Below are 20,180 nucleotides of genomic sequence, written 5' to 3' on the forward strand. Positions count from 1 at the left end.
CCCTCTCCACCCCCCTCATCACACCAAACAACCTCTGCCCCCCTTCCTCCTCCCCCTCCACGTCCTCCCCTTCCTCCCCTTCCCCCTCCGCCCCCGCCGCCCAAACCCTCGCCGCCCACACCCCATCCAACACCTCCCTCCCCGCGAACCCCTTCACCCCCTCCACCCCCTCCTCATGCCGCCCCAGCAGCTCTTCGCACACCCCCCGCGCCGCCCCCAGCGCCTCCACCAGCTCTTTCCCCGCCGCCCGAAACGCTGGTCGTGGATATGATACACCAATACCACCAATACCACCACCGCCACCGCCGGCGCTGCTGTTGCTGTTGCTGTTGCTGCTGTTGCTGTTGCTGTTGCGGGGGTGCAAGAAGGAAGGGAAGGCCGAGGCGGTGCGGTTGAGGTGGTGAGGGTGGTGGTGGTTGCCGCCGCCGACGACGGCGCGGTGCGCGGCCCCGCCACGGGGGTGGAAGGATATGGCGGTGGTGGCGGTGGTGGTGGATGGGGGAAGGGAGGTCGTGGTGGCGCTGTCGTCGTGGGTGTGGGTGCGTGGGCGGTGGCGGCGGGTGCGGGATGGCATGGTGGCGTCGGAGTCGGCAGCGACGTCGACGGCTCGCCTTGGAGGCGTTTGTTGTTGTTGTTGTCGGTGTCGTTGTTGTTGGAGGCTTGCGGGCAACGCCGTGGTGGTGGTGCCGCCGGGTCTGCTTGGCGCGACGGTTCGGAGTGCTGCGGTACTGCTCCGCTGCGCGCTTCGGGGACCAGGTGGCGGTGGGGGCGGGGACCTGCGTCTGATTTCGATTTCTTGCTTGCTCGATGGGTTGTGGCTGCGGCGGTAGTATAGGGTGGGATGTTGTCTCCATGACCACATCTGTGCTCAGGAAAGAAGAAAGAAAAAAAAACCCCCGAGGAGATGGGAGTTCGGTCTGTTCGATCTGTCGGTTTAGCTGCCCTGAATAGACATATGGATTAGGGATCTCGTAGTAGCACCGCTACTTGCGTGAGTGCAATTTCTGGTAGACGGCGCAGATACCATATTGGCCCGAATGGTGGACTACATATACTGCACACCGCAAACGACAATCACCCATGTGGTTTGAGAAGATGGGCAACCTACCACATAACTGCTAAGCTTCCATTGACTCTTTGAATACGTAGTTGCTGTTTGCCGAGGATACTTTTCGCCTATCTCTTCGCGCTGCTACACAATGCGTATATCAATCCTGTATCGTAGGATAAAGGGAGCAACGAGAGCCAGTAAATACAGGCCGTCAAAAAACAATTAAACAGAGCGGAATTACAAACAAATGGATCATTCCGTTCTACGGAAGAAACAGGAGACTTCCGACGGATCTTTCAAATGCAAATCAGCAACACACTTCTGGAAAAGGGACATGGGTTTGTTTGAAAAAGTCAAATAGAAAATCGGTCTGGAGATGAAGTGTTCTTCTTTTGATATCGGCTCTGATATCTATCTTAGCCATTGCTATTCCGATCCTCCCTGAGAGGCCGATCCTGGAGGCGTCTGCCTTCATGTAGTGTTAACGCCAAATCTCCAATCCCTAGCAGTCCGAGCAATGAAATCATGTGCGAATGCCCGTTAACGCCTTTTGCTTTTATGCCAATATCCCCGCTCCAGAAACTGCGACCTTCTTGTTGCTGTTCGTTCTGTCATCATGCCGTACCCCTGGGCTTAGCCTTGGCATCCTTCTTCTCCTTGGCCGCCAGCTTCTGCTTCTTTTTCTTGTCCTCAATCTCCTTCTCCTTTTTCCTCTTGAGGCTGGCCTGCTCTTCAGCAGTCTTGGGGACCGGCTTGAAGAAACCCTCCAGACGACTCTGCTGCGCAGACTTGAGATTCTTCGTCAGACGCTGTGAAGCGCTCCGCACGCGATCCTCGTTGAAGCCCTTCTCTTCGACCAGGAACTTGATCAGACCATCGACGTCTGGAGCTTCCCACTTGAACTCGCAATCAGGGTGGTCCGCTGGACGGACATCGGGCTCGAGGAAGAGGAGACGAGCGTCTTTGTAGGGCCAATCCTCGGGAAGGGTGTACTTGGGGTTGGATTCGAAGTGCTTGACGACGCCATCGAGGTCTTTGTGTTCGCGAATAAGCTTCAAGGCAGTGCTTGGCCCGATGCCCTTGATGGGGTCGACGTAGTCACAGCCGAGGAGGATACAGAGGTCGATGAACTGTGACGAGTCAGCATGAGTCGACACCAATCTCGCAAAAGAGACCTCATACCTGCTCCCTCTCCATGCCGAGGCCCTCTAGCACCTTGTCCAAGTGTATTTCCTGAATTGGCTCCTTGCGTTGCTCACTGAAAGTAAGGTGACGCAGTAACACGGGCGAGTCGAAGGTGAGAGTGTCCATATCCTCCGACGCTGCGGCATATACCTTCCCTGCCTTTGCCAGGGCGGCGCACTGAGCCTCGGCCTCAGTGGGAGCAATGATGTACGGAATGCCCATGAGCTTCAGCAAGCGCTGGCACTCGGCATTGTGCTCGCGGGTGACGCGGACGGTGCGCCTCGAGAACTTCTCGACATCCTCGGCGGTACCGGTCTCCTTGGCTTCCTCGTGGGCTTCCTGAGCCTCCGACTTGCGCTGGAAGCGCTTGGCCAGCTCGCCGGACTTGAGCTTGGGCGGGGCGCCGTCGAAGACGAAGAGCGGCTTGATGCCGTTGTCGACCATGCGCAGGGTGCGGTAGAACATGCCCATGATGTGGGAGGTGGTCTCGCCGGTCTCGTTCATGAGCTGCTGGCCGTCGGAGCGCACGGCGATCAGGAAGCTGTAGATGCTCATGGACGCATCGATGGCGACTTTGCGGCCGAACTGGTGCTTGATTTCGCCCGTCTTGATTGCGCCGGGGCAATTCTCGTTGATCACCTGGTACAGGTGTTTGATACCCATCTTGGCGACTGCCGCGGGCGCCGGCTCTGCGAAAGGGCGTTGTGGGGTGCGCGATAGGCGGGGTGGAGGGTGGAAGGTGTTGCGCGGGTGATGTCGCGAAGATGACGCCCGCGGGCAGAAAGCGCGTCTCGCTCGTTCAACGCGCGTTTTGAGTCTAGCGCGGATTTTGCGCCAGGCGACAGCCCTACGTCACGCTCTCCCGGTGAGTCCGTGTCAACCCGCGCACCCGCATTGCATGGCGGGAGCACGGGAGGTTTGATGCTCGGCCAGATCTCGCTCTGCGATCGAGCGGGCCATGCCGCCGCGAGACATCCTTTTCTTGCAGCACAAGCGACCGGGAGGAAGGTGTCTCCCGGCGGCCCCGCGCAGTGTTCCCGCTCTTCGCGCTCGCGGAAGCTTGCCGGTTCCGACCTTGCCCCTACGACAAGATGCCCCTGCAACGCGAGCCTCGGCGTTGAGTCGGCTGCACGCGCCTGATTGGTGTGGGGTTGCCGACCCGCCATCGTCGCCGTGTCGACCCTCATTATGAGCAAAGGACCGCCTCTTGCCTTGCTCTTCCTGCTTGCTACTCGTCTTTCTTTGCTATTGTGATTGCACCATGTTCAGGCCTGTCGCTCGCCATGCCGCAAGGCAATTGCGCGCTTCTGCGCGCGCTGCGCCGCTCGCCCGCCGCCAGCTCCATGCGCCAGTCTCCTTCGATTACAAGGATCCATTGGGCTCCACCAATCTATTTACCGACGAGGAGCTCGCTATAGCTGAGACGGCTGAGTCTTATTGCCAAGAGCGCATGTTTCCCCGCGTACTAGGTCTGCATTGGTCCCAAGTTTTGGCAGACGATGTGCTGATTGCGGAACAGAGGCCTACCGCAACGAGGACTACGACAAGAAGATCTTGGAGGAGATGGGCGAGCTTGGCTTGCTGGGCGCGACCATCCAGGGTTATGGGTGTGCTGGCGTCAGCAGTGTCGCGTCAGGTCTCATCACCCGTGCCGTTGAACGCGTGGACTCGGGATACAGATCCGGCATGTCGGTGCAGAGCTCGCTTGTCATGGGCGGCATCGAAGAGTTCGGAACGCAGGAACAGAAGGACAAGTTCTTGCCGGGCATGGCCAAGGGAAAGATCCTAGGATGTTTCGGTCTGACAGAGCCCAACCATGGCTCAGACCCCGGCTCGATGGAGACCATGGCTAAGCCACACCCTACCAAGAAGGGATACTTCTCCATATCTGGCGCAAAGACGTGGATCACCAACTCTCCTATTTCTGACGTGATGCTTGTCTGGGCCAAGCTGGAAAGCACGGGTAAAATCCGCGGATTCCTGGTCGAGCGCTCTCAATGTCCTCCCGGTACTCTCGAGACACCCAAGATCAGCGACAAGAATGGCCTGAGGGCGTCGATCACGGGCATGATCCAGCTCGATGAATGCCCTGTCCCTGAGGCCAACATGTTCCCCGACATTGAGGGGCTTAGGGGTCCGTTCAGCTGCCTCAACTCTGCTAGATACGGCATTGCCTGGGGTACCATGGGCGCTCTGGAAGACTGCATTGACAGAGCCCGGATGTATGCACTTGAGAGAAAGCAGTTCAAGGGAAACCCACTCGCCAAGTACCAGCTCGTACAAAAGAAACTTGCCGACGCAAGCACCGATGCGGCGTACGGCATTCTGGCTGCTGCCCAGGTCGGTCGCCTCAAGGACCAAGGCAAGGCCGCACCAGAGATGATCTCAATGATCAAGCGACAGAACTGCGACCGGGCTCTTGTCAACGCCAGGATGTATGCCGGCTCGACCCTTTTTGTCCATAATCGACCTGCTGACGTTGCGCTAGATTGCAAGAAATTTTCGGTGGCAACGCCGTCAGCGACGAGTACCACATCGGTCGCCACGTTGCGAACCTCTTCGTGACACAGACATATGAGGGCCAGAGCGATATTCATGGTGAGTTGCCTGTATGGGTGGGATATGGGACGAGCAACTACTAACGGTCATCCACAAGCCCTTATTCTCGGTCGAGCCATCACTGGCATCCAAGCCTTCGTGTAAATTGGGCTCCCCATTGCTTTTCCGGGGAAGATGGTAAGCCATAGGCGCTACCTGTGTTACAGCCACGCAATAACGCCCTCAGATCGGAAGTGGGTACATAGCCGAGCAAAACAGCCCATAACTTGAAAATGTCTCGGTAGCTGTTTGGTGCAGGCGTCGTCGACGGCTCCCAACGCCCGCGGTTGGTTGAGTTGACTCCGTATCTGCAATGCTCAGACGGTGTAGGGTTTCAAGTAGCATAAGAGTGAGCCTCAGCCGTGCGCTGTTTCGGAAGGGACCCGATGATTCTTTTTCTCAAGCATGCTTTTGCAGGAGGTCAGGTCGATCATCTGGCGACGCCTACCTGAGCAAAGTAGGTCACACAAAGAAAACAAAATTTTAAGGATTAAAAATCGCGGTCACCGTAGGCGTGGCTGTAGACAGCCTCCCCCCTCGGCGGCACGCTCGCGAGAGAACGGCATACGCCTATACTGCCCCAAGCCGTGGATGACCCAAGCGGAGAAGCTGATGGAGATTCCCGACTTGAGCGGTAGAGGCGATGATTAGAAGGTTGTGTGCGCAAGTGACACAAGAAGCGGCCAGAATGAGAGCCCGAAACCTAGGCAAGCGGACATGGGTGGGTGGGCTGTCTATCAGGCGGCTGGGCGCGTCGCAGTGTAAGGCTGCAGGTGGCGGAGAAACAGTGGTTGATGCAGGTACCTTGTACCGGGCGGGATTTCTTCAGGACGCCGCACGTGACATGCCTCTTCGCGCAGCAGGTGCAGTCACCAGGGCGGCGGCGGTGACTCAAGGGACGGGAGGTGCATGAGGCTGAGGGAGCGTCTTCCGGTTTCGTGCGCCTGCTTGCTCTGGCGTGGGCTGCGGCGGCGACTTTGCCGTCGGCGCTGGCTGCATAAAAAGTCCATCGCCGTGGCCTCCTGCCGCGCCGCCTCCCCTCCTGCGCCTACCACTTCGCCTCCCGTGCCGGCCTTCGGTCTTCCTCGCGGCTCAGTAAGTTATACGCCCTTTGGCCTGCCGTTTCTCGTCGAGCTCGGGGAACGAGTTTTCGGCGATACGTCACTGCCGGCCACGTTCGGGCAGCCACGCTCCCAGGCGCTAACCCAGGATTATATTGCCGTGCCACAGCCCACTTCCCTTTACGCTGCAATCTTCAACCATCGCCCACCCACACTTACAACACGCACCCGACCAACGCACCCGCTTCCACCACAACACCGACATCGCACATCATGGCTCTCAAGCGCATTAACAAGGAACTCACTGATCTCGGCCGGTACGTATCCGCCCCCGCGTTCGTCAGCCGCCGCGCGCTCGCATGACAACTTTGCGGGTGCGGGGCTGCCAGCGACCAACACCAGCCGCCAGCCCCCAGACTCCATCGTCCGGCCCCGTGCTAACAGCTATCCCGCAGTGATCCTCCCTCCTCGTGCTCTGCCGGCCCCATCGGCGATGACCTGGTACGCTTTTCCCCCGCCTCACATGGCCGACCGCCTAGACGCAGCCCGCGGCTGCGGCGGCTGTCCACATCGCCGCCCGCACCGGGTCGGGCTGCATCGAGAAGACAATACTGACGGGTGTCTGACAAAAGTTCCACTGGCAAGCGACTATCATGGGCCCCGTAAGTTGCTCCCTACTCCTGGCGGCAGGAGGCGCGGCCAAGGGGCCGAGCCTCTAGCACGCCGCCGCTGAAGCCACATGCACCAGTTCTGTCGCTGACTCTGGGACGACAGGGTGACTCCCCTTACTCCGGCGGCGTCTTCTTCCTTGCTATCCACTTCCCTACCGACTACCCCTTCAAGCCCCCGAAGGTCAACTTCACCACCCGCATCTACCACCCCAACATCAACTCCAACGGCAGCATCTGCCTGGACATCCTGAGGGACCAGTGGAGCCCGGCCTTGACCATCTCGAAGGGTATGTGATTCCATCCCGCCCACGCGCCAGCATCTACTGACATGACTCCAGTGTTGCTGTCCATCTGCTCGATGCTTACAGACCCCAACCCCGACGACCCGCTTGTCCCGGAGATCGCACACGTGTACAAGACCGACCGCGCCAGGTACGAGGCGACGGCGCGCGAGTGGACTCGAAAGTACGCCATCTAGCCGATTCTCCTGCATGGCTTTAGGTGTCCTCGGTTTTCTTTCTTCACGGCTTGCTTGCTTGGGAGGTTTAGGGTGATGGCATGGATAAGAAGTCTATAACTCCGTGAGGAACGGCCTGCTAGCGCTTATCGAAGGAGTGCTCCCCCAAAATCACTCACAACTCATGTCTCCTTTTCTCCTCTTTGTTTGGGTCGAGTCGACACTTCATGATGCATATCCGGCCTTTTTGACGAAACGGGAGTATTAGGAATTCAGGGCTTCTTCCAGTTTGCATGCGAGATTCAAATTCAGAGACATTGCGTGGAACCTATTTCTTCGTTTCCTACTTCTTCCTCAGGGTCCGTTTCCTTTCCGTCTTCTTTGCGGTTCATCTTTTCATAGACGACACGTGATTCACTCCTTGCTCGAACCCGAGTTTGTGGATCTGCCTTTTGTAAGCCCAGCTCTTTGATTATGATTACACTGCTTCCGCAGCCCTGCCCCGACGACAGCCAATCATACATACCGATGGAATACGACAACGATATGGCTATTCTGGGCAGCCCAGTCAGACTAGGATGGAGCTTTCGATGCCAAAAGTGAAGTAGGCAGCGTCACGACTTGCCTGTCTGCAAGCTGCGCCGTAACACCCATGCCTTTGACGCTGCAAGGATGAAGCTCCTTGTGCTCCATCACCCCGGTCGTAAGAAAGGGGAAAAGCAAATGTCGACGGTCGACGCTCCGGTGCGCTTGAAGTGTAAGACTGACCCGACCACCAGGCTGCTTTCCAAAGATGAATCAACGGTTTTCTCGTTGAAAAGTGCTCGATGATTGCCCATGCCTTGTTCCCTGGCGGCCTCCCCATGGATCTGGAAGTTGGCGATGATCGGCGAGATTCTTACTCGGCTCTCGAGGACGTCGGTCGGATAGAAACTTGCATGAATGCTCGGGCAGATCATACTCGCGTGTAGTACGTGCAAGGGCGTCATCGTCGTATCTCGACATGTCGGACTAATGAGAATCTTTTCTCGCCAGTGGCTCGGCGATGATTATTGCCTCTAGGAGTGCAGGATGCAGCTGTCTGTGGTTCTCTCGACCACGAAGCGTCAGCGCCTACCTACCTACCTTTTTTCTCGTCAGCTGATGTTCGCTACCAAGCGCTTCCTTCTCTTCTTCCTTCCCGGCAACGTGGGCCGGACGTCTGAAGCCATTCGAGATAACGGCCACTGTTGTCGTGTCGCGCGGCCGTGCCTTATCCCCGCTCCTTCTCGGGTCGGCTCGTGCCTCTTTTAGAAGCGTGTGTGTGTGTGCCATGTTCAGCGAGATGATGGGCTTCGAGCACGCGAGTGTCTGCTTGTCATGATCCCCCTGCTCTGCTCATGGCCAGCCTGCCTGCAAAAGCGCGCGATCCGGCCAGATCCGTACGCGTGGTTCTATGCACCCTACGTACTCGCGTCCTCCCCGGGCCCGACGACAAGACTAAAGACAGGGTTTACGCGCGCGCAATAACGAGAAGGGAGGAGGGGTTCTGGCAGGCACAAGCTGATCTCTTCTCGATCGCCGCCGACCTGTTGGAACGCGCTCCGCAGGTGCGAATACTATGGTCGAATGCAATAGATGCACGTGTCACGCCAGAACCGGGATTGCCTGCTTCTGGGGACCGTCCGCATCTGGAGTTTTGACGAGCAGGGCGTTGCTCCTTGGCGCTTCTTCTTCTTCTTTCTTTCCACTCTTCTTTGTCCGTCGCTCTGACGGACGAGCAGGTGGATGGATGCCTTTTTTCTTTTTTGTTCCCGCTTTGTTCCTCGCAACGAAGATTAGTTATCGGAAGCTGCTGCCAATAATGATGTCGTGCAATATTGCTGGACGCTGGGGTTTGGCGATATTGCATGTGCCCTTGTTGGTGGCGCTGCAGCCTGCCTGGGCCTGCTGCTTGTCTGCCCGCAGCAGGGTGACAGAAAGCACGTTATCTCCCCGCTGCCGCTGCCGCTGCCTGTCATGGCTGTCAAGCCCTGCCCTGCCCCTCAGCGTCGCGCCTGATGACCCTCGGAAGCTCACCATACGTCATCGACAGGATCAACACCGCGGTTTAGCCTGCTCGGTCGCACTACCGACAGAGGGTGCGATGGAAGGAGGGGGGCTTGCTGGAAGGGGTTTTCCGTGCATTTGCCGACGGGGGTTTGTGCCACGATTTGAGAGGGCGGCGGGCGGCATTTGTGGCGCGCCTGATGAGTTGATGAGACCCTCTGCCCGTTTGCCTCACAAGAGGCGCACGGCCGGCCGGCAGCCGGGCGTTCATCGATCGCAAGTCCTTGTCCTTTCTCTCATTCGTCGACGAGTTTAGGGATTTTAGGTTCGTTCGCGCCGAACGGGGCGAGGGCTCCTGTTACTTCCGCCGCCGCATGTTGTTATTAGCAACCAACGAGTAAGTAATCAAATCTATCGGCAACGTCAAAACCGCGGCCGCGGCTGCTCTCTCTCTTACGTCCGCGACAAGCGCGTACGTAGGCGCACGCCCGGGGGCCGGCCATGCCGTTCCCGTTCGCTTCTTGCACCATCTGTAGCGGGACTGCGATATTGGAGAAAAAACGTACGATGTTCAGGCGTCTGGAGCCGCGCTAAGGGCGTTTGTGGCGCTGGCGCACTCCGTGATTTGAGCAGTTTCGAGGGTTGCCGTGCTTCCTCGCGACGGAGCTTTCTCCTCGAGTGCGAGCCCGACCGCGGGTGCGCACGCGGGCCCCGGGGAAGGGGGCGTTGCGTAAGCGCGAGAGCGGAGAGTGAGATCTCGGGCTATTCTTAACTCTCTGTGATCGTCGTCCTTTCCTGGCTCGATCTCGTTTTCTATTTCGCCTTCTTTCGTGCTTCTTGCTGCACTGTTCCGTCTTCGTCCCTCGTCCGCCCAATCTTCTCTTGTTTAGATATCCGGCCTGTTATCGTCTCAGAACCACTTCTCCAAAGCTACCGGCATCATGTTCCCGCCCCCAGAGTTGAAGGCCATTGCGAGGGAGGTTGCCGACTTGTTGAGGGAGAGAGGAGAGACGCTTTCCGTTGCTGAGACGGTACGAGTCCTCTGTGGTAGAACCCAAGTTGCTTCGTCTCTCTAACTGATTTCCGTAAAAGGCTGCGGGAGGTCTGACGTCGGCTGCCATTCTGGCCACGCCGGGAGCGAGTGCAATCTTCAAGGGCGGTCTGCAGGTATGCGCGCTTGCCTTTCCCATCCCCTTACATTCAATTCTATCGAACCTCAAAGCCCCTCCCTCGTGTACTTTTCGTGGACCTTTCTATCATCTCTTCATTTTTTTTTTTGGCCATCGTGTACCAAGAATCGCCGCCACTGCTCTCTCTCCTACCAACCAACCCAACCCAACCTTAACCTTTCTTCACAAACAGCTCTACACCCTCGAATCCCGCATCGCCTACGCCGGCTGGACCGAAGAGAACCTCAAGAACTACGCCGGCCCGACGCCCGAGATCGTCAGCGGCATGGCCAAGCACGTGCGCGGCACCCTCGCCACCACCTGGACCGTATGCGAGAGCGGCACCGCCGGTCCCACCGGCGGCGAGACGAAGAACAGGCAGCCGTAAGTACTACTCTCATCCTCTCCTTCACCTAAAACAAGTTCTTTCGCAGACTTCTCTCTTTCTTTTCTTTTCTTTCTCTCCCCCTCCTTTCCATTCCCTTTGGAGAGAGAGAGAAGACAGTCTGCGCTGCGCTACTTCTTGATTTTTTTTTTCTTTGCTCCCTTCCGGCAACTATCTCTGTTTCTCTTTCTTTCTCTCTCATGAGGACTACCCAGCTCTGTCACGCGAGGAAACGAACAAAAGAAAAACGGGAAACAGAATACTGATTATTACTCTCTCTCCCCCTCTTCAGTGGCTACGTCGCACTCGCCGTCAACTCGCCGGCCGGCACGGCGACCAGGGAGCTCGACACGGGGCTCGGCGGCGACAGGGAGGCCAACATGCAGAGGTTCGCCGTCGAAGGGCTGACGCTGCTGCGGGACGCGATCAAGGGGGACGTCAAGCTGTGAAGAAGGAAAAAAAAAGGGCTTGTTGAATGGATCATGTGGGGGGACGCTGACTGATTGATTGATGGATTGTTTGACGCCGGGCTGGCTGGCTGGACTATGGACGACTGATTTTCTTTGGACCGTATCGGGGAAGGTGAGGAGGGGGAAGGGAGAGATGGAAGAAGAGGCATGCTCTATGCGGGATTTTGAGACAGAGCACCGGTGATTGTTTGGAGGGGGGAGGGAGGGTGGTTTGGTGATGGGTGGTTGTGATATGGACGAACCACGCGGGCAGTTTGCACCAATAGGAAAAGTGGGAAATGGATATTGTGCCTGATATGTGAAGCTCGTCAGCGTCCGCATGCTCAAGATGGGGCGGTATACCATGCATGAAGACACGATACGCACAGGCGCCCGCGGTGCTTTGAAGTGTCGCTTAGGATGCCGTTCACATGTGCCGGACCGTCAGGCACGTCGGGCCGCCTCACAGAAGCAAACGGTTGCACAGTTCATGTGACCTTGGTCTAGGTTCCAGCGGATGTGCTGGCATCGGGCAAGTGGAAAGAAAAATTCGTGCGTGATGTGATATTGCTAGCTCCCCATCCCATAGCCCATAACAGAAACGCCCCAATATTTGAGTCTTTCGTAGCCAGAGTAACGCCCTCGCTCATCTCACGCAAAAAGAAAATGACCGTATTGAGGGGTATATGAAAACGAATCGGAAAGCAACGGAAACAGTTCAGGTCAGCGTTGCGGCACGGTGTTGGCAAAAGGCGCCCAGACTAGACCCAGGCAGCCGTGTGACCATGAAGCCGTTTTCTTTGTGCTAGCGGCCACAACGGGCAAGCTTCTGAGTCATTATGTCTCATAATTAGACTCCTTTGCAGCAGCCGGTCGTGAAGCTAGCCAGAAGCCAGTCACCTAGGCCGAACTCTACTCTAGGTACACACCCGCGTGCTTCGAAGGCAGACGCGTCGGCGACTAGTTATCGCCCGGAGTATGGTTGTGATGCTGCTGCTCGTCCGGATGAGGTGCGGCGGCGCCCTCGTGATCGTCGGGGCGGTGGTTCCAAGTGCTGCTGGGCGAGCACTGCGACGACTCGGGCGAGCCGTTCAGCGAGCTGGTCGGCGTGGTTTCGGGCGAGACGATGTAGAGGTCCTGGAACTGGTTGAAGAGCATGCGCTTGAACCAGACGCTGCGCGGCAGGCAGACGCTGGCCAGCCCGGACTTGCTGTTGGGGAAGTCCGAGTACGTGCTCTTCTCCTCGTCGTTCCAGAGGTCTTCGCGCTTCACTTCGACTCTACTGTCGCCGCGCGGGATGCGCTTGCGAGTGACGCGCAGGGAGGGATCTGTTTGCCGATGCGAGTAATGAGTGTCTGCGCCTATACAAATTGTGACGGAGTTGGTGCAACCTGCCTTTGTCCAAGGCCTTGCAGAGGTCTTCCTGCGACGACAGGTCCAGGCCAGTGCGATATTTGTAGACCAGAATGCTGGCGTTGTCCTTCTCGTCAAGGCCGAATTTCTCGGCGCTCCGAGTGGAGCTGGTGGAATCAGTGTTCCAAGTCCGCGACATTGTGGGGCGGGTTGGGCGTGGAGGATGCGATTTTGTGTTGGATGGAGCCGTGGTGACGTATTGTCGGGCGGGCGGTAGGCGGAAGGCGGTAGGCAGGAGGCGGGCTTATAATGACTGTAAAAATAATTCGGCTCGCGTGTGGAGTGACTCTGGGCTGGCCAGGAACAGGCAGGGCGTGGGATGTTCGGGAAGACAGAGGGTGGGCAGACGTGTTTGTGTAGAGTTGGGCTGGCTGCGCCCTGCGCGTGGTGGCACAGTGGCTCAGCGTTGGCTCAGCGTTGGCTCCGCGTCCCAGGATCGGCGTGCCCCAGACCGCACCTGCCAGGCTCGCTTCTGGCCGCACGCCCCGTCACGGCCAATGATCGGTCAGTGGCAAGCGGGCGGCGGTTGCACGGCGTGCCCGCGGGATCCCCAGGCTTGACTTCGCTCGACCTGCCTCCCTGCCTCCCTGCATAACCTCCGAGCGCGACGCCACACGCTGCCTGAGCCTGCTGACCCCGAGAGTCGTTTGATGCTGAGGATCATCGCGCCGGCCAATGGCCGTGCATCACGCGCTGCTGACGAGCGCCCACACCTCTGTCGCCAGCCCTGCCTAGCGCCGTCGCCCGCGATGCGGCACGCACAGTGCGAAGGAGCAAAAAGCTTGGTGACGGTGTGAAGAGCCGGGCCAGCAGCTCTCACCACCACGCCGGTTTGCGTCAGAACTCTATCAGGCATGCCGGGCCCCTGCCAGCGCGTGCACAGCCCAGGCTGACTGCTCTCCGCTGCTGCGAAATCAAGCCCAAGCCTACTAAGCCCATCAGCGGGCCGGCTCCGAGGCCGGCGCCACCCTTAATCGCGCAGCTCTCTGCCCGGCTATGACGCAGCGGCCAGGCACTCTTGAAGGCGGATGGTCGCTCGTGTTCCCCGGCTACCGCTTCTGTTGCGGCCACTTGATCGAAAAGTAGCAGATTCGCAGCCACACCCGCTCCCAGGGGCTGTTGCAGAGCAGGTGCATCATGCGCGGGCGACGGGGGCCCGCTGTTTAGTTTAATAAGACTAAGAGACGTCCCCCCCACAGCCAGCCTCCATCTTGCTTGCGACGAGTCCGTGTCCCATCGCCTTGCGTTCACCCAGAAACCGCCGTCCGATCAACGATCGCCAAAGCGCGCGCCGGCTACATATTCGACCGTCTTCCCAAACGCTCGCTGCTTGCCTCGAGAGAGAGAAAGAGAGAAAGAGAGCTCCACTGGCGTTGCGAGCTCCTTCTATTTTCTTCCCGCGTCTCGTTCCTGGACCTGCTCAGATCTCCCGCTGGAGCCTAGCTCTCCGCAGATTAGCGAGCTGCCCATCCTCCACCGTCCTAGCTTTTCCACCGAGTCATCTCTCCGACCAGCTCCCTGACCAACCGGATATTTGTTTGGCGTCGCGCGTGGACCCGGAACTTTGTGCTTGTCGTTCGGAGCCATGGCGGCGCTGAAAGTCGACACGGCAGGCACACCGCAGCGACCTCGCAGCGTGCGGACTGTTCGCACTTTTGCCTCCGCCGATGACGACGTTTCAAACGGCAGCGAATGGGCGCGTACTGTGAAGGATCCATGGGATCCTGCAATTCTTACGCTAGGTACGTGCGGTGCTTGGAATTGGAGCCTCTAGTTGGCCAGATGCACAAGAGAAGTCGATTTCCCACGCTTCGCCTTTTTATGGCAATCGACTCACATGGGGAGCTGAGTCCTCTGTCTCGACACGTTTGTACAGTCTGAACCTCACATATCCGTCCGGATGTTTTCTTGGACTGCCCACGGAGAGATGGTATTTAGCGCTAACACTGCGTTGCACAGATGGCGGCGGAATTCGCGGCTACTCGAGCCTCCTGATGGTCCAACAGCTCATGCACGAGATAGCAGAATGGGAGCGTAAGCTGGAAATGGAAGAGGCAGCAGAAGCAGCCACCCGGCGGAAAGATGGCACCTCCACGCCGCCATTCGAACCCCGTGAATTCAACGAGGACGAGCTGCTACCCGCGCACTACTTCGATTTCATGTACGGAACAAGTACAGGAGGTCTGATAGCAACGATGCTAGGCCGGTTACGCATGAGCGTACCGCAGTGCTTGGAGCTGTACCGGCAGGTATGTGTTTGTATCCGCCATATTGTTATGTGCACGCCGACTAACATTCAATAGGTTGGCAATGATCTCTTCGGTACACGTCGCAGCGTAGTACCTCTGACGACCAAGTATCGTCACAAGCCCTTGGAAGAAGCCGTCAAGGAGATTGTTAAACGCCACTGCAAGACGCATCCAAATGGCACTTGCGATGGGAACGATTGGTTTCCATGGGACGTTGAGGAAGAAGAAGATCAAATCAATTCTCTGGTACTACGTCCCGGAGAGCAAATATGCCACTCGTAAGTCCCTCTCAAGCTACCGTCGGCAGTCGAAGTGATGATCTGAATGCGTATGCCTTCAATTCTTTACGAGATTAAAGTTCGAACTGCCGCTTCGACGTCCCGTGTGTGACGGCTCTTTGTTGCGTACGATCTAACGTATAATGTTAGAATCTGCCTTACCGCAACACACAATGAGCGTGTGAACGAGGCGCATCTCTTGCGCACTTACAACCACCGATACGTTAATATTCCCAACTATATCACCCTCTACAACGAAGGCGCAGACAAGCTCAGGATCTGGGAAGTCACTCGTGCCACGTCGGCGGCGCCCTTCTACTTCAAGATCCTGGAGGCCGACATCCGCGGCGAGATGATGGGGTTCAAGGATGGCGGGATCCGTGAGAACAACCCGGCGGGCGCGGCGTGGTCCGAATTCGTGTCACTGTACGGCGAGCACCGCGACCCAGCGTTGCTGCTATCGCTCGGCACGGGGCGACCGGACGAGAGCGCGGACGGTTTCGCGAGTGCATGGCCAGGGCCGTTTGGCAACAGCCGGGCGATGAAGAAGGTGGCGGAGAAGTTCGCCGTGTTCAAGAACGTGCTGATCAAGTACACCGAGGGCGAGGAGCAGCACCGCGCCATGGTGCGCATCGCCAAGGGCGAGAACACGTGGTACAAGCGACTCAACGTCGACAAGGGGCTGGAGAAGATGAAGCTAGACAACTGGGAGAAGGGCGCGTGGGGCGGCCCGGGGGCCTTTGCGGCGGCGGCGGCGACGGCCACGGCCGTGGCGACGGCCCCGGCGACCAAGACGACGACGGCCATCGCCTCGTCCTCGGCGCCAGCCATCCTGGCCAGCTCCACGGCCGCGGCGCTTCGCGACCAGCGCGTGCCGCGCGCGGACACGGGGACGGACCGGAGGCGCTTGAACTTTGAAATCCCCATCACCATCAAGTCCAGCGTCGACGGCGTCGACGACGTCATCGACGAGGACCCAATGTCCTCCGGAACGCTTCCATCCACATCGTACGACAGCCTCTCCAACAGCAACAACACCGCCGCGGCCACCGCATCAAATAGCCAGCAAGACCAGCAGAACTCATCCCAAAAAGACAAAGACGCCGCCCCATCAGCCAACAAGAACAACAAAACCAAAAACACCAAAAAGCCAAAGAAACAACAGCAACCCAAACCCAAGCCCAAGCCCAAGCCCGTCCCCGGCGGCCGCACGCTCACCGCCATGGAAGACGCCACGGCCGCGTACCTCCACCGCCCCTTCGACCACAAGTACGACACGTACGCGCCGCCCATGGTGAAAGTGCGGCAGGCGGCCGAGAAGCTCGTGCGCCAGCGCCGCGCGCGCGAGCGCGCCGCCCACGAGGACCCCATGCGCTGGGACACGTACATGGGGCGGTGGCTGACGGGCAGCTATGCGGACGAGGCGGATGGGGTGGTGAGGTGGAAGGATGGTGGTGGTGGTGGTGAGGGGGGGATTGGGGGGAGGATGAGCTTGAGGAGCTTGAGGAGTGTGGGAGGGAAGGGGGAGGGGGCGAGGAGGGGGAGTGGGGAGGAGGAGGGGGAGGGGGAGGGGGAGAGGCAGGGTGGTGGGGATGCTGCTGCTGCTGCTCAAGCGTCGGGAGAGCGGCTGGTCGGAGATCAGGGGAGTGGGAAAGGCAGGTAGGAGGGCGAGGTGGGTGGCGTGGCGTGAGATCATCAAGTGTGTGTGGGAGAGCTTTGTGATACCCCCAGATTTCTTTCTGTTTCTGGTTTCGTTTCGTTTCGTTCCTTTTTTGTTGTGGCATTCATGCATTCGGCTGTCCAGATTGTACGGCAGCTTTTTTTTTTTTTGCGAGATGAAGCATTTGCATGGAGTCCGTTATGCATTTTCCCTCTTCATTCTTATTTTACCGAAAGCCCTGATCATGTCCATATGGAGGGTGGATGAAGATCGCGCGTCATTTGTACAATAGCCATCATTTTTCTTGCAGCATGGCCATTATTTCGAGCAGGATTTCGTGCAGAATGAGGGATATAAACGGCGAAAAAAGCGCTCTTGAAGGGCGCGAGAACCTTAGACCAAAAAAAAACGAGGGTGTCATGAGGGAAGTTTTAGCATGCTTCCTGCGCGCAAATAAGAGACGGAAATAAAAGTAGATTGAGTTTTTGAGTTTGGATCCATCAACGGCCCACCATCATCACCACCTTCCCGATTCAGACAAAGTGGTGCCACGCTAACGGCGCGTCTAAACACCCTACGCCGCGGCATGTGCTCACGTCACGCTGGAAGACGACGAAAAAAAAAAATTGACCCCACGTACACGGGGCAGCGGAATCTTATATCTGGATGCTTTTGTGTCCGGATGTATGCTCCAGCTGCCAGGAAAGATGGTTTGAACCTACGTCTACGTCGGTATACCTGCTCCAACTACCCACTAAGAGGATTGCCGTAGTAATTTTCTTTCGTCACACAGTGTGACGTCGGTAATGTGATGTTGGTACCTCCTGTCCTCCATCCATAAGTAGAGTTGGTTCGTAATAAATGTAAGCGGCTCATTACGCTACTAAGTAAGCGCCTTGGCTGGGACCGATGTTTGTCAAGCGCAACGTGGCGAGCACGCTTGGTTAAGTCAAGAGTTTTGTTTGTAGGAGGGGAGATGGCAAGTGATTCGTCCGTTGGCCCTTTGGTAAATCATTCCGGGCGGGGAGATTACGGCGGAGGCTGCGGCAAGTCACATCAGGGTTCATGATCCAGCACAGCTTACGGTATATTATTGCAGCAGATATATTGTATGTACAACTTTACCGTATGCGAAAGTGGGGTAAACCTGTTGCATCTGGGGTTTATCTGCGGAGTAATTGCTAGGGCGCCGGTCAGCTTCCCCGTTGCCCTGCCGTCTGAAAGCGCGATGACGGAGTCCTCTCCCGGCCGAGCGACGGAGCAGGGAGTGCTTCTCCAATCATAGGGTATCGATATCGTTCGTTTGACGCAACGAGTGTCACAGCCGGGGAGACGGAGGTTCTCGGGCGCTGGCGGGCCCGAAGCCCGGGTCCCGTCTAGGTCGGGCCTGGAATTGGCGCGAGACCCGAGGCCGAGGCCGAGCGCATGCTTGAAATGACCGACGTCCAACACCACTTCGGACGACGAACCGGTGGTTGAAGGCTCCGATCTTCACAGGGAAACGGTCAGCCTGCAGCAGGAGAGGGGGGCGGGGCACCACGTATAGCCGGCCTATAAGATTGAGCCGGATTCCAACCACGGTCCTTAGTTTTCGACGAACGGCATAACTCACTTTCTCCCACAACAGCAGCATCTCCAACAAGTTGATAATCATCATGGCGCCTAACAGCGCTGTGCTGGCCGTGCTCTTTGCCGTTGCCATCTGGGCCCTGCAGGTACGTCAAGACAGCCATTCACCTCGTTGCCATCCTGTCAGCAATATATAGCAGCAAGCTCACGTAACATAACCTACCCCACAGACCATCACAAAGGGCCTCACCGGCCCCCTCCGCCACATCCCCGGCCCGTGGTACGCGCGCTTCACCAACCTCCCGCTCAAATGGGCGACCGTCACGGGGCGGCGCGTCTTCCACGTCGACGCGCTGCACCGGCGGTACGGGCCCATGGTGCGCATCGCGCCCGGCGAGGTCGCGTGCAGCTCGCCCGAGACGTTCCGCGACATCCACCGCATCGGGCGCGGCGGCTTCCGCAAGGGCTGCTGGTACAGGGCCTTCACCGGCTACGGCGCCGACGACGACGAGCAGTGCACCATGTTCACCATGCTCGACCCGGTGCCGCACGCGCGCCGGCGGAAGATTATGGCGAGGGCTTTCAGCAAGAGCGAGATCAGGAGGCATTGGGAGAGGGAGATGAGGCGGAAGGTGGTGGATGCGGTGGGGCGGATGGAGGGGGATGCCGCGAGCGGGGTGGGCGGGGAGGTGGATGTGATGAAGTGGTGGGTGTTGATGGCGTCGGACATTGCGTCGTTGATCGTGTTCGGGGAGAGCTTTGACAACCTGCACACCGGGGAGGTAAGCCAGTGTCCAATCCCAACGACCGTACGTGTGTATACGCCCGCTGACGTCGACGCGGGCAGAAAAACACCTACATCAAAGCCCTCGAAGCGTCCGGCCGGGCCTCGGGCATCAACGCGGAGCTGCCCCTCCTCAAGTACCTGCCCCTCCCCTCGGTGCGCCGCCTCTTCGCCATGCCGCAGACCACGCTCGACTGGGCCGCCAAGACCGTCGACAACAGCCGCAAGTCGGGCTCCGCCGGCGTCGGCAACATCTTCACCAGCATCCTCGCCGAGGCCGAGGCCGACCGCGCCTCCATCCCGGACATCGTCCTCACCCGCGAGGCCCGCAGCTTCATCCTCGCCGGCTCCGACACCACCGCCGTCACCCTCACCTTCCTCGTGTGGTGCGTGCTGGCGAGGCCGCGGCTGCACGGGGAGCTGGTGGAGGAGCTGGCGCGGGCGAAGGAGGAGGCGGCGGCGCTGGATGATGATGTTGTTGCGTTTTCGGACGAACGCCTCGAGCAGCTGCCGTTGCTGAACGCCGTCATCCGCGAGACGCTGCGGCTGTACGGCGCCGCGCCCGGCAGCTTGCCGCGCAACCCGCCGCCGGGCGGCGCGACGGTGGGCGGCGTCTTCATGCCCGACTGGGTCGTGCTGTCGACGCAGTCGTGGTCGCTGCATAGGGATCCGACGATTTGGGAGAGGCCGGAGGAGTGAGTGATTCATCTCCTTTTTTTTTTTCTTTTTTCTCCAACTGCATCACCACACCAATCCCGCTGCCTCCCTTCACGTACGTGGAATGCGGCTGACGAGATGTGTAGGTTCGACGCCACTCGCTGGCTCAAAGAAGGCGGCCTCTCGGACGAGGCTAGGGCCGCGTACAACCCGTTCGGCGGCGGCGCCAGGGCGTGCATTGGCATGCACATCGCCGAGATGGAGCTGCGGTGCGCCGTCGCGACCTTCTTCTCGCGCTATCCGAAGGCGCGGCTGGCGCCCGGCACGACGGATGAGAGCATGGTGCCCGAGTATTTCTTCATCATCAACCCGTCGGCGCATGAGTGTAGGGTTGTTTTGTCGTGAGGGAGGTCACCGATGCGAGGCAGACTTGGATAAGTAAGGCTGTCAGCTCAGGCCTGGGTGGCGTCTGTACTTGCCTCACACAACAAGGGACTGCGTTTCGCGAATTGGCTG

General features: G+C 58.5%; 8 protein-coding genes across 8 annotated transcripts in view; 5 read left to right on the top strand and 3 right to left on the bottom strand.

Annotated features, from left to right (window-relative positions):
- Nucleotides 1-574, bottom strand: part of BKCO1_5900043 (uncharacterized protein) — a gene marked incomplete at both ends in the record, with an annotated part of 883 nt that extends 309 nt beyond the window's left edge. Inside the window, one exon of the mRNA XM_020277633.1 lies at nt 33-574. Within this exon, the coding sequence (XP_020126800.1) occupies nt 33-574 (542 nt within the window). The remainder of the gene's footprint in view (nt 1-32) is intronic.
- Nucleotides 575-1,665: 1,091 nt separating this feature from the next.
- On the bottom strand, nt 1,666-2,899 carry BKCO1_5900044 (flap endonuclease 1; the record flags this gene model as incomplete). Its single annotated transcript, XM_020277634.1, has 2 exons — nt 1,666-2,181; nt 2,234-2,899. 2 exons carry the CDS (start codon nt 2,897-2,899, stop codon nt 1,666-1,668), a joined length of 1,182 nt encoding a protein of 393 aa, XP_020126802.1.
- Nucleotides 2,900-3,497: 598 nt separating this feature from the next.
- On the top strand, nt 3,498-4,939 carry BKCO1_5900045 (glutaryl-dehydrogenase; the record flags this gene model as incomplete). Its single annotated transcript, XM_020277635.1, has 4 exons — nt 3,498-3,705; nt 3,756-4,671; nt 4,725-4,834; nt 4,893-4,939. The coding sequence occupies 4 exons, from the start codon at nt 3,498-3,500 to the stop codon at nt 4,937-4,939; spliced, it is 1,281 nt and encodes a 426-aa protein (XP_020126801.1).
- A 1,229-nt stretch (nt 4,940-6,168) lies between these two features.
- On the top strand, nt 6,169-7,044 carry BKCO1_5900046 (ubiquitin-conjugating enzyme e2-16 kda; the record flags this gene model as incomplete). The annotated part of the gene is made up of 5 exons (XM_020277636.1): nt 6,169-6,212; nt 6,351-6,396; nt 6,528-6,557; nt 6,670-6,853; nt 6,905-7,044. The coding sequence occupies 5 exons, from the start codon at nt 6,169-6,171 to the stop codon at nt 7,042-7,044; spliced, it is 444 nt and encodes a 147-aa protein (XP_020126804.1).
- Nucleotides 7,045-9,992: 2,948 nt separating this feature from the next.
- Nucleotides 9,993-11,054, top strand: BKCO1_5900047 (competence damage-inducible protein; the record flags this gene model as incomplete). The annotated part of the gene is made up of 4 exons (XM_020277637.1): nt 9,993-10,082; nt 10,144-10,218; nt 10,414-10,604; nt 10,898-11,054. 4 exons carry the CDS (start codon nt 9,993-9,995, stop codon nt 11,052-11,054), a joined length of 513 nt encoding a protein of 170 aa, XP_020126803.1.
- A 960-nt stretch (nt 11,055-12,014) lies between these two features.
- On the bottom strand, nt 12,015-12,606 carry BKCO1_5900048 (uncharacterized protein; the record flags this gene model as incomplete). The annotated part of the gene is made up of 2 exons (XM_020277638.1): nt 12,015-12,382; nt 12,432-12,606. The coding sequence occupies 2 exons, from the start codon at nt 12,604-12,606 to the stop codon at nt 12,015-12,017; spliced, it is 543 nt and encodes a 180-aa protein (XP_020126776.1).
- A 1,446-nt stretch (nt 12,607-14,052) lies between these two features.
- Nucleotides 14,053-16,657, top strand: BKCO1_5900049 (patatin phospholipase a2-related protein; the record flags this gene model as incomplete). Its single annotated transcript, XM_020277639.1, has 4 exons — nt 14,053-14,209; nt 14,427-14,716; nt 14,771-14,994; nt 15,145-16,657. 4 exons carry the CDS (start codon nt 14,053-14,055, stop codon nt 16,655-16,657), a joined length of 2,184 nt encoding a protein of 727 aa, XP_020126775.1.
- Nucleotides 16,658-18,309: 1,652 nt separating this feature from the next.
- Nucleotides 18,310-20,069, top strand: BKCO1_5900050 (cytochrome p450; the record flags this gene model as incomplete). Its single annotated transcript, XM_020277641.1, has 4 exons — nt 18,310-18,369; nt 18,454-19,005; nt 19,071-19,702; nt 19,811-20,069. 4 exons carry the CDS (start codon nt 18,310-18,312, stop codon nt 20,067-20,069), a joined length of 1,503 nt encoding a protein of 500 aa, XP_020126773.1.
- Between the last annotated feature and the right edge of the window lie 111 nt (nt 20,070-20,180).

This window comes from Diplodia corticola (assembly GCF_001883845.1).
Source record: "Diplodia corticola strain CBS 112549 chromosome Unknown scaffold59, whole genome shotgun sequence".
NCBI classification, from domain to species: domain Eukaryota; kingdom Fungi; phylum Ascomycota; class Dothideomycetes; order Botryosphaeriales; family Botryosphaeriaceae; genus Diplodia; species Diplodia corticola.